This window comes from Telmatherina bonti (genome assembly GCF_933228915.1).
Source record: "Telmatherina bonti genome assembly, chromosome: 4".
Lineage (NCBI taxonomy): Eukaryota > Metazoa > Chordata > Actinopteri > Atheriniformes > Telmatherinidae > Telmatherina > Telmatherina bonti.
The window spans coordinates 8,598,921-8,611,965 of record NC_136622.1 but is presented as its reverse complement, the minus strand read 5'-3'; the positions used below and the strand labels follow the sequence as shown (position 1 = coordinate 8,611,965).

The 13,045-nt window shown below is 42.7% G+C and overlaps 1 protein-coding gene across 1 annotated transcript in view; it reads left to right on the top strand.

Moving 5' to 3' along the window:
- The window catches only part of LOC306755498 (6-phosphofructo-2-kinase/fructose-2,6-bisphosphatase-like), a gene marked incomplete at its 3' end in the record, with an annotated part of 158,060 nt that overhangs the window by 139,133 nt on the left and 5,882 nt on the right, over positions 1 to 13,045 (top strand). The window contains exons 3-9 of the mRNA XM_079239902.1: positions 5,284 to 5,409; positions 5,966 to 6,062; positions 6,508 to 6,574; positions 8,419 to 8,493; positions 8,589 to 8,645; positions 9,134 to 9,255; positions 11,011 to 11,218. Of these exons, the coding sequence (XP_079096028.1) occupies positions 5,284 to 5,409; positions 5,966 to 6,062; positions 6,508 to 6,574; positions 8,419 to 8,493; positions 8,589 to 8,645; positions 9,134 to 9,255; positions 11,011 to 11,218 (752 nt within the window). The remainder of the gene's footprint in view (positions 1 to 5,283; positions 5,410 to 5,965; positions 6,063 to 6,507; positions 6,575 to 8,418; positions 8,494 to 8,588; positions 8,646 to 9,133; positions 9,256 to 11,010; positions 11,219 to 13,045) is intronic.

Sequence of the window (13,045 nt, the reverse complement as noted above, 5' to 3'; positions counted from 1 at the left end):
GAATTTCATTGCAGTCTTCCTCAGATGCAGTCTTTGACCCCTTTCATTCAAGAAAAGATTCCAAGGAAGGAAAATGAAAATGAATTCATTTAAACTACTGGCACCATATTCTGTCATTTAAAAAATATTTTTGTGAAAGAACAGGATCAGTAATTAGATAAACTTGGCATATGTAGCTGCTAGGCAACGGAGGACTGGAGCACGATGGGTAATTCTCGTCCACTAGACAGGCCGTCTCATTTTACTGACAGTAAGGGCACTTAGTTGTGTGCAGATGACGTAGAACACTTTGTTGCCAGCGCAGTCTGCGCACTTGGAGGTGGACAGACCCTGAATTGAGAAACACCCCCTCAGTGTGTATACTCCTTGGTTCTGAGTTTCCGTTGTCAGGTCACCATGTTATGTCTCTCAGTGTTCAGAGAACCGGTGGCCTATGCGCTCCTTTCAGAGAAGGCTCTCCCATCATCCAATAAATCCTGCAGGAAAAATAACACATCTGAAACAGAACACTGAAGAGAGAGTATGTTTCTGTTATTGCAGCATCTCTCAAACACGCGCCACTTGTTGTAGAGGGAGCGCTTGGATGTAGCACTTGGATGGAGCCCTGGCGCTCTGAATTGTCTCAATTACAGTCAAAGTCAGACTAGTGCCATATAAATTTTCCTTTCACATGCCAAGCCCATAGAGCTAGTCGCTCAGGATGCTGGTGGAAAATCTGACCGTGCGCCTGTGACACCAAGTCTCTGCGCCTTGGCAGAGGCCATGGTTCGCCGTGGCACAGACTGACCAGCTCTGCCATCCATGGCCTGCTCGGCCAGTGCAGCACTGTTTAAATCAGAGAGAGTTGTTGTCTCCTCAGCACTGATCCTTTCAGAATGAGCAGGGGAAACGCATACAACAGCGCTTTCAGCCATGGATGTACCAGCGCATCTATCCCCGGCGGTGCATTTTTGTTCCTTAATGGAAAGAAAAGGGGGACACTGCATGTTTTTGCATGATGCAAAGAGATCTACAAACTCTCCCACACCAGCTGGACCACCTGGGGGTTTAGCTTCCACTCCCCATATAGTGGATTTCCCCTGGAAAGCAAATCCGCCTGGGTATTCAACACACCACCGTTCACAGCTCTCCCTTCCAACACGGCCATCCACCCGAATGATACGTTGGTTGTCAGGGTCTTCCTTATAACCACTGTTCCCAATGCAACACTGTTGGAGAACACCTTTGGATTCTTCCAGGAATGGAGAGCCAGCATACGCATACAGGGGAAATTCTCACCTTCCGTCTAAGATAGCGTCTGGCATCCAGCCACAGGGAGGACACCCAGTACGGAACATCTACATCATCAGCAGTCCCTGTGGGACCACTGATATTACTGAGGCCATAAGTCCCATTAGACTCATGCCAGCTCTCAACGAGACACTTTTTCTCCTACGAAAAAGCGTTTTGCCAGAATATTTCCATTCGCTCCTTCAATAGAGAAGCTTTCGAGGCCTAAATACTGTAACTTCTGAGTAGGAACCAACACACCTTTTGTGCACTTAACGCTGAAACCCAAGCCTAATAGGCTGCGTAGTAACGTCAACGTATCTCTCTGTGCCTGGTCCCTGCTGGGGTTACACATGAGGAAAATTGTCCAAATAGGCCAGCACCCTGAGGTCCGCTGCGCGAGAGACTGCTTTGACAAGACCCTCGGGGCTAATGACAGACCAAATGGGAGGGTCTGATACTAATACGCCACCTCTCGATATGCAAACCGTGTGTTTTTTCCTGTGAGACAGATAAATGCTAATGTGAAAATAAGCATCCTGCAAATCTAACAACGTTAGCCAGTCACCTTGTCATATAGATCAGAACAAAATGTTGTCAGCATTCTGAACTTGTATTTTCAAAGAAGGGAGTTGAAAAAAGGTAACATGATGTCCAAGATGGTGTCAGGCATGGCTTGGTATTGGGTGGACGCAAACACAGGATAAGCTTACATCCAAAGTTCTTTTAATACTTACAAACAGGCAGTGAGAACACTACATGAAGAGAATGGGATGAAAGCCTGCTATGGGGAAGACAAGACTACACAAGGAAGCTGACGAAACACCGGGATTAAATACAAGGAAACACAGGTGCAACACATGAGGATAACGAGGAGAACACAGATGAAATCCATGATGGCAGGAGCAGGGCAATCCTGGGAAATGTAGTCCGGGCCAGTGATCAGTAGGTAGGTGAGGCTGAATGAACCAGAGGAGGAGCAGACATGACAGATGCAACGTAACTTTGGAGTACCAGGAATAAAACCCCTGATTCATTTCCTCCTCCGGAACAATACGAATTGCACTATTGCTTAAGAGACATGGTATTTTTTCCACTAAAGCCGTCGCTGTCACACCCGATGCAACAGATCATATTATTCCACTGATATTCAATGGTTTCATTGCAAACTGTAGTCTGAAACCCTTGGTAACGGAGGTAAACACCCAAGACACCTGTGCATGCGTGCCATTCCTCTGCTCTGATAGCCAATGGGCCTGGAGGGCTGAAGTCCAAATTTGTAGCAGTTGTACCCTATTCCAGTGGCATGTAGCTTTGCACTATTGATTTTTATTTTATTTTTGGAACACACTCTGCCCTCAGCATGATGCCTGGCTGCAGTAGTGGAGACTTTATTGAAAAACCAAGAGAAGTGCTTGACAGTTTTGAACCACTCAAACCCTGTCCCTTCTGAACTGGCCTCAAATAGTGCTGAAGGGGGGCAAGGGAATTGTGAAACACTGGGGGAACGTGCTTCCGTGAACCTGTTCACGGAAAGAACAGAGTCGGCTGTTACACGGCGCTGACAGGGACTTGGGAATAACTCTTCCGCTTTAGGGAGAGAGCCCCTGAACAGTCCTCATTGAGCCCAGGGCAGGGATCTCCGCGAGTGAAGCCTGCTGGGCATCGAATTGCCAAACCAGTTCCTATGTCGACCACCTCTTTTTCCCTTCCTGAGGATGAGAGGCTTGGATTGGCGTAGCGGGGGGTGGAGCTATGACTGCAACGGCTGCTGCAGCGAAAGACTTCCTGCCCCACTGTTTGGGTTTGTGTGAACCTTGCTGTGGTGCTGTAGAACCATCGGGTGACTGGAGCCTGGGTCCTCTGAAAACAGTACTGCGACCCCTGCCAGCCATAGCTGCAAAACACTGATGCATTGGTGGCAGCTGGCGAGGCACAGCTTGCATGGAAACAGAGATCAAAAGCCTCAACCTATTTCTTCCTGAGGTCGCTGGCCTGCTGCATTGCAGTAACCGCCTCCCAAACAGTCCTTTAGCCCGTGACGGGTCGAACGGAGAATCCATGATAACCTGCTTATCTTGGTCCAACAACGTGGAGAGGTTGAGCCATAGCAACTGTTTCCCTGCTGCAGCCAGGCCCATGACACATCCACAGCCCTGTACCGCGCCTCTCGACACCCGAAGTATGAGACAACAGATCTCCAAAACAGTTGGACTTGGGGTGACTTTATCCAGAAAGTGGCCCATGTCTTGAAACAGCTCTGCTTGATAAGCTGACAGAAGAGTGATCGCGTTCAGATTGTTAATTCACTGAGCGGCTGACTTGTAAACCTTCTGATACATGGAGGCTGTTAAATGCTCCATTTTATCCAGGAGAGTTGGCCCTGCAGATGCAAGAGGTGGTTGGGGTGGAGGTGAAATGCCACCAAATGCTCTACCACTGGCGGGTCAGCCAGACCCAAACTTTTGCTGTTAGCAATCTCGTTGAGATTTTAAATGAATATGACATCATCAAAGGTCCAATATTATTTGAAATTCACTTTCTAACAGTTTTTTAACAGTGTGTGTCATATCCTGTGTATGAGCCACCAAAATGAAAAGATTCTGTCACCTCTTTCAGTTGCTTGCTCCACCTTTAAGTGCTTAAACAGGTGAGTCAACTATATTTCCACAGTTGTGGATTCTGAAATTGACCAAGCTTCTGGCCAAGTGATCCTGCCCTCTAAAACCACTAAGCGGGTGCCAGTAAAAGCTCCAGAGAGGGCGTGGAATGGGTATGGACATTTAAAGGTTCAGACACACCAACTGCCTGTTCTCAGTAGAGTCACTACAGATGCTTTTGGAATGATTTGAATCAAATGTCAATTCTTTAATATATATGGTTTCTGATACCTTTTGCATTACTTTTTGGTAGAAACCCAATTGTGCACTGATAGTTGTCTCCTGCCCCCTAATGGATACTAGTAGCAGAGGACAGCACTATGATAATTTTGACCTTTCACATGATAATAATTGGTAGAAACAAAAATACCAAAAAAAAGGTAATATTTTTACAAATTTTATCAAAGGGCCAAAAAAGGACAGATTTTAAAAATGGTCCTTCTTCCCCCGTTTTTTTCTTAAGTTGGGCTTTAAAGGGTTAACAACCAAGGCTGAATTCAAACAATGTTGTTTGACCTCTGACATCCATTTAAAACTTGTTAATAAAATGGATAATGAGACGTTTAAGAGGAAGAGATTGGTAAGACTAATACCAGTCTCACACACAACAGTGTTGCTTTACACCTTTTGCAGTTCCTGGAAAGTCAATCAGCGGTAAAATTCTAAGCATGTTAAATGGATTCATTCTGTCTAAATAGGTGATACATGTAAAGTCACATTTCAGCCAGAATGACTTTTACGCTTGTGTTAACGGAAAAGGAAGTAAATGAACATGGTGGATATCTGGCTGCCTTTGGATGGATTCTGGTAAAAAAAAAAAAAGAACAGATTGGGTTTGAGCACCAAAGTAAAAGAAAGAAACTAAACAACAGAAACTAAATGTTTCCAGGTCAATCAATGAAGAAAATTTTATTTTTCTTTATTTTTGATCTTGCAAACAAAACCAACATTTTGAGGAATCTCTTCCCAGTTGAACCGAGTTCCCAGACTATCCTTGTGGGAATTCTTTCCCATACTGCCGGCTATGAGTGAGGACTTCGTGTGGGGTTGTTGTAGGGAGCATTGATATTTTAATCAGAGGTATTGAGGGAATCATTTGGACACCATGCTGCTAATATTATGTTGCATTACATAATATGCGCATTATGTTGTTAGATAAATGCATCATGAATGAGCAAACATGAGAGATGAATTGATTCTTTTATAAACTTTCAGAAATGTCCCTAACCTTCTTACAGTCCTTCGGTCTGAGCAGAGTCAGTGGTTTTCTGTCATTCTCATTCAGAAACCTGCAACATTAAAGCTGTGAAGTTACAGCAGGAGTCTAAACACTGTATTTGTCTGTGTTTTGAAGCTTCTGTGCCACAATTCACCAACTCTCCAACCATGATAGTGATGGTGGGACTGCCGGCTCGAGGGAAAACTTACATCTCTACGAAGCTCACCAGATACCTCAACTGGATTGGTGTTCCAACCAAAGGTTATGCAGATTTCACAACCACTCCATTATAGAGCATTAGCTCACTCTTCTGTACAGCATTGCTTTGCACCTCAGCAAAAAAGAGAAAGATAGCTGTGAATTGGGCCTCCTGGTCCAGTGGAGGTTTCATTTTATGAGGAAATGAAACACAGATGTTTACAAGCTAAAACAAGGTCCCCGAAGGGCTGTTCCTTAAGTTCTTATTGCATCATCAAAGTTCAGCTGAGCTAAAGCTAACAGACAGACATAGGATTTCATGTTTGACCAAATGGCTCAGAGAGGTTAGACATGCCAGTTTCCATGCACAGCTCTGCTTGCATGGAAGTAGTAGTAGTAGTAGTAGTAGTAGTAGTAGTAGTAGTAGTAGTAGTAGTAACCATATAGGAGGTTATGCAGGTTCAGTGTCCTGCCTGAGGACTGCGATCTGGGATCAAACCCCTGATTTTACGACCTCAGCTGTGGCTGCTGTTGTCATTGTTTTGCATTTTTGTATATAAAAAAGCTTTAATGAGAGTAACTGTGATGATAAACATGCAGGACTGTTTGTTTTTATCAGTGTTTAATCTTGGACAATATAGAAGAGATGCCACACGTTCCTACAACAGTTATGAGTTCTTCAAACCTGACAACACAGAGGCCATGAAGATACGCAGGTATGAACCTCATATAAAAGCGATTTACTCCCTGAGCCGTCAGGTTTATAATGGTGGGAATTTTTAGATCCATGTCAGTTCCTGCTTTATAACCATGTGATGCTGTAACATAACTCCACACAACCATATGGAGGCTTGTTTTTAATTAGATATCAAGGTATCATGGTTTTATCCACTCACAGAAGATCCATCTCATTAGAGGATATCAGACTGGGATGTTTCTGATGTCTTCAGTGTGCCTCATTGTTACATCACTTTATGAATAACAATAACAGGACCAAACTCTGTCCTAAACGCTGGCCATTCCAGAGCAGGTTTAGGAGAGACTACCCCCAGAGGATGGGGAGGCTTGTCTGCAGTTCTGACCTCAGCCCCACTGCTGGCTGTTGGGACTAAATGGACTTTTTCTGTGAAGTTTATAGACACTTCCTCCCTCTGTGGACAGGGCCTGCGCCAACGCTGCCCTGGAAGATGTGTGTGACTACTTCACCAGGTGCCAAGGTCAGGTTGCGGTGAGTCCACTTAGCCCATAAAGACCCAGCCCAGGCAAACATGTCTGAGAAAATGCAGGAAAGATTTCCTCCTGCGTCCTCCCGCAAAATAACCGAGAGAGAAAATCGTTGGTGGAAAAAGCTGCAAATAAAAAAGCCTTGAATCACGCAAGGAACAATACCGGAGGGAGAGGAGCCAAGACAGGGCGCCACTTTCACATCTAGCTCCCCAACATTACCTACCCCTGCTTGAAGGGACAGAAAACAAAATTCATATTTTCTTCTACAGGATTTTTAGCAAAGTTTGTACCATAAAATGATGCTAGATATGTCAGAAACTGTATACATCATATATGTCATGCTGCGCTCTTAGTCAATAAGTTTTGAGCAAGGTCGTAGGTTTGATTCTGACATTGGCAGAGACTGTAAATGGAAAACAATCTGATTAAATGTCCAGTCATTCAACAATGCCAGCTGCCAATCGGGATTGGAGTGGTTTAAATCTTTTCACTATCGGATAAGCAGGAAACAATCGAGTCTTGGTGACAGAATTGCATGTCTACTCTTCTCAATGAGCAGTTAGAGCTGCCACAGGTCTTTCCCTTGTCCTAAAACACTCAAAAGAGGTTTGCTCCAAGCAGCAACCTCCAGCGATTTAAAGTGAAGCCTGTGCAGAAGAGCAAAAATTGCAGTTCCCCCTTCATCCACTAGGGGCTGTAAACAGAGCAAATCCCCATAGACTCCCATGTTAAAAAGACCAACTTCACAGCAAAAACTAAACATGTTTACAGCCTGGTACAAAAAACATTTGAGGTATATTAGGTCAGGTTTACCTTCATGACAACTGTGGGGGGAGTGAATTGTTTTCTAACTCACCCCTTTAAAAGTAATTTAATCTCGAAGTTCGGCATATTTAGGGGTGTGTCCTTTTGATTGACAGGTATCCGATCTCCCGCTTCAAGTAAGAAGAACATATAACAAACCGCGGTTTTTAGCTGGTTAACAACATGACTTAGCTTTAGCCCACTTACCTCCGTTAGCTGGTTAGCTCCTGTTATCTCCTGTTATCTCCGGGTTAGCTCGGTTAGCTTTTAGCTACAGAAAGCTCGGAGTTTGCTCGCTGTCAATCATCCACCATGACCCTCACAGCCCTCCTCTCAGCTCCACCTCCCATATTTGTATTTTCCGGGTGAGACGACATGTGTGATGCTGCCAAGATGGTGATGGTAGGAACCGCCCACCGAGCTTCAATTCAGCTCTTCAGAAACCTATGGGTGACGTCACGGATGCTCCGCCCATCTTTTATATACAGTCTATGGTCCAAGCTGCAGTCAGAGCAGATGATCGTCTCTGATTCATGACCAGACAGAAAATAAAACGTGCTGTCAGATATTAATGTCTAACAATGGAGTGTGTGGATATAAAGTTAAATGTACTGTAACTTGTTGTTGACTCCTAATCAGAGAACAGTAAGAACTGTTGAAGAAAGTATTTTACCTTCAGGTTTGTTTAGTTTGTGGCAGAGATATTTTTATTTCTTTTTCTACTGTTTTGAACTAAAGTGTAGTTAAATTAAATTTTCCATACATAACAACTTGAGTCGTCCACTAAATTATATTTATATTACACAATTTTGCTTTTTGGGGTAAACATTGTTATGAGATTAAAATATGCTAAACGGAAATTAATTAATTACCAAGCCTGTAATTAGGAAGATTATTCATTTTAATTATTTTTTCTTTTTATGGAGTCACACCACTATTTTCTTTAGAACCCTTGATGCAAACTGTGTGATTTGTGGATCAAAAAGGAAAATTCAAAAATAGAGTAAATGTCTTTTTCTTTCTTTTATTTGTCTCTTGAAGGTTTTTGATGCGACCAACACAACGACTGATCGCAGGGAGCTCATCATCCACTTTGCCAAAGAAAATGGTTTCAAGGTTTATCAGATTTTTTTTTAATGCTAAACATGTAAACCTGGACATAATCTAAATGATGCTGCAGCTTGTTTGTCTTTCCTTTCCCACCTGGACAGGTTTTCTTTGTGGAGTCGATATGTGATGATCCGGAAATCATTGCTGAGAATATCAAAGTAAGTGAAACGTGTGAGAGCTGAGGCAGTTTCAGGCCATGTGGCCCACATGAGGAGGCAGGTATGTGTTGCTTATCCAGGCTTTTTAGAAATGAATCTATTTAGTGGGAACTTCTCCGTGTAATTCCATGACTGTTATTTATTTACTGCAATTCTTAATTTGAAAAGAAGATCTGCCCAGTCTGTGTCGTAGCTGTAGATCAGGAGTAGCCCAGACCGGTTCGAGCTCTTCCACCTTGAAACTTTCAGTTGCAACCCTTGTGCAACACACCTGAACCACATGAATGGCTTGTTAGCAGGGCTCTGCAGAGCTGTGTGATATGCAGATGAGGGAATTCAGCTATTTGCAGATGTGTTGGAGCAGTGATGCATGTAAAAGTTGCACGATGGTAGATCTCCAGAACCAGACTTGGGCTCCCCTGCGATGGATGTTTTCACAGCTGCAGCCCAACACGTTTTCTTCAAGCTTTTCTTTTCTCTGACAACAGCAAGTGAAGCTGAGCAGTCCAGACTACGCAGATCGTGATAAAGACGAGGCTGTGGCCGACTTCCTGCAGAGGATTGAATGTTATAAACAGACCTACGTTTCCCTGGATGACAACAAGGACAGGTAACAGAAGATGGATGGTGGACTCCGATGTAAAGGGTAACAGAGAGGAAGTCCAGAACTTAGCCTGGCTGAAATGTTTTGGCAGGACCTTATTAAACAATAATTATTACAATCTGTCATATGAAACTCAGCTGCATTATATGAGGAGGAGATGTAGCTGTTATGTGGTGGTTAGAGGGTACTGGTGTGTGTGGACCAGCTGTCAGGCAGCAGATGAGAGTTTATGTACCTGAGAATGTCACATATATATATTTATCATAAAAGAAAAGGGTGGATAAATGAAGGAGTTTACATTTTTTGATCACTGGATGTGTCCACATAGCTGACAGGAAAATGTCCTGGTGCCAGGAAACCGAGGACAAGCCGAGGCAGAAAAATGACACCTGGTTCATTTCTGGCAATATGATTTTAGATCCCTAATAAATATGTCAACCAGAGTTTTTCATCATGAGTCTGATCAAGATATGAAATAAAATCAAATGAAAAATACTTTATTAATCCCCAAAGGGAAATATCATGTATCGATTCAGAGGACAATGTCTCAGTGTTTGCCAACACGTTATCATCATTTCCCGCCATCATGTTTGCTCTTTTGAAGCTTGGATTAGTGTCTATGTTGCTAGCTAGGATGTACTCGACATTCAGGTGGTCAGCTTCCAGCACAGTTTGATTTAATTCAGGATCCATTGATCAGTTTGGCATCACAGCTGATTTCACACTATTGTATAAATGTATTACCAGGTTAGAAAAATCTCATTTCCTTCCTGAGTGCCTGAAAAAACTATCTGAGGATGTTAAGCTTTAACCCTTTATAGGATACTCAATGAAATACCTTGAAATTAGAAATTTTAACCTAAAATTGTCCTTCTGGTCTGTACCAATACCTCCATCCTGTTGTTACATTAACAAAAAAATTAAATAGTTTTCATGCTGAATATGAAAGAAAACAAAGTAATCAAAAATAGTCGCTTGCCCCATAAAGGGTTAAAATGTTCACATGATGGAAAAAGTCTGAATGAAAGAATTTATATTTGTGGACATTAAATCAGGATGTTGTGTGAACTCGCTTCTTGCTTAGAAACTCAAAACGAATATAATTGGAAGCTAAATGAACAAATATAAGATTATAACCAGACGTTTTAGTTGTCCGAACAAACAAACAATTCTGCATGTTCTCTGTGGAGAACATCTGATATATGATCGCTGGATCCATGATTCCTGTAGATATATCTCACCTCACCTCATCTTATCTTATCCTATCTCAGATGTTTAAGTTGTTTTTTGAATTATAAAATGTTTTTCTTATTTCCCTGATAAAAGATCTTTTTCTCTATGCGGATGCTTAATCTGTCTTTTAGATACAGCTAGGAAATAGAGTGTAAAAATACATCAATCCACAGAAACACATCAGTTTAACCATCAAGAATCCAGTAACTTTAATCCAAAGTAAAAAAAAAAAAAAAAAAAAAAAAGAAGACATGATGAATTGTAGTGTCAGCACGCTGTGGGGACTCTGTGTCCTGGTTTAATCTCTGTTAAACCTGCTTGTCACATCTTTCCTGTTTATGGCCTTTTAAAGATTCTGTCCATCTTCTGCTTCACTTATGAATAAAAACCAGCACCAGAAACCTTCCTCCTCTTTATTATTTGTCAGATTTCAGGAGTTGTTTTACATTGCAGAAAGGTCGTTTTGTGACAGAACAGCTCGCTGAAACTGTCTCCGTTAGCTTTTCATTCCTTCTCTCCGTCACACAGGAACTTATCGTACATCAAAATCTTTAACGTGGGCAGCAGATATCTGGTGAACCGCGTCCAGGACCACATTCAGAGCAGGATCGTCTACTACCTCATGAACATCCACGTCACGCCCAGATCCATCTACCTGAGCCGCCACGGAGAGAGCGAGCTCAACCTCGTGGGTCGCATCGGGGGAGATTCTGGACTTTCACCTCGTGGTACCCAGGTCTGGAGACTTCTTTTGTCAGATGCTGAGAAACATCCGATTTTCTGACTGAAGACAAAATCACCTCTTATGAAAATGCAGACATTTCACATGTGACCCCTTGTGGTTTTGCACATGTGAAATACGTTATGCACATGGATAACATTTGGTTTTGGAACATTTTCATGGTAATAACATGTGAAAGCCACTTATATTTCCATGTGAAATCACGTGTGAAACTTTTGACTTGTGGGTTTGTATGGTCACGTTTTAACATGTACATTTTTATAAGGGTTTCAAATGTACATTTGATCTGCATGTTTCCACCATGACGATCTTCCAAGTCCATGTTACTATGCGCGAAACCTGTTTTTTACAGACTGTGACATGTTGCAACTGCAAGCCTACATGTGCGTTACATCATTAAGACAACATAACTTCTCGTATAGAGGTGCATCGGTAACTTACAGTGTGTGATCCTCAGCCTTCTCCAAGGTTCAGGGCTCGCTGGATGCTGGACGAAGAAAATCAGACGGTACCTTCGGTATATTTCGCCTTTGCAAAGGGAGAGCCCCGTGCAGCTCCCTACACCCCAGGATCTGCAGCAGAACTCTGCCTTCTCTCTTCAACAGGCTGTTTTTATTAAATCATCATAGGTGGAGCGATACATACAGTTGGATAAATGTTCCCACAAAAAGTTCTCTACACACACACACACACACACCGCATGACCATTTATGGAATTGTCTTCCTTTCCCCTACAACACTGAATCATGTATTCAATGGTCAATCGTATCCTTCCTCCTGTTATCTTCAAGGTCTTAGCGTTATCTATCTCCTGTTATTCTAACTGAGTCTTGTGCGACACAATGCTCTGTATTCTTCCATATTCAGTTGCTGCAGAGAAAGTTTAGACAGACATGGGAATCTTTTAGAGAGAGAGAGAGAGAGAGGGGGGGGGGGGGGGGGGGGGAGCAGAGGTCTGGCCTTATAAGCATTTATTCTCCATCTTAAGTAATACAAAAGTAAATAAGAGTAAAATATTTGGTCCCATAATAGTAACATAAAACATCAAGCTTTCATATCAGAAGTACGTACATAATCCTCCTTCACAGGTTTGGCATTAAGAGACCAAATAACTTTAAGATTTTATCAGCAGCACAAACAGGACATGGAGGTCCATCGTTGTCATTGTTGTTTACATTGTCATTACCGTCGTCGTCGTTGCCGTCGTCTTTTACGTCATCGTTTACTTCGTCGTTACCGACGTCATTGTTGTTGCGTTACCGTTGTTACCATCATCATTGTCGTTGCTGTTGTCGTTGCGGTCATCGTTGTTGTGGCCTTGTTGTTGCCATTGTCATTTCTGTCGTTGCTGTTGTCTATACCCTTGCCGTCTTTGTTGCCGTCATCATTATTGTTGTCGTTGTCATTTACATTGTCGTTGCCGTAGTCGTCACAGTAAAGAGTGTGAGTGCACAAGCAGATGATGAGACATGATCGCCACCAAAACATCCCAGCTGATGTTCATGAGGACAATATTTGCTTTGGGTTTTAAAAAAATGAAATTCCGCAGCCCCCTTCTCAGACCTTTGCGGTTTTGTTTTGTGTTACCATGGAAACGACCCAAAAATGGATTAAACTTTAGCATTTTACTGTCTCTGTGTTGTCATGTGAAGGAACTATAAGAGGGTTTGGTTCAGTAAATCCAGGTCACTGCTGTGTTTCCATAGCAACCACACTCTTCAGACAGCCAGTGTTCAATCAGTTTAGCCTTAATTTGCTTAATGCGTAAGCAGACCATGGAATGAGGCAAAACTAAGCATCTGAAACGTGTGACAGTTTACC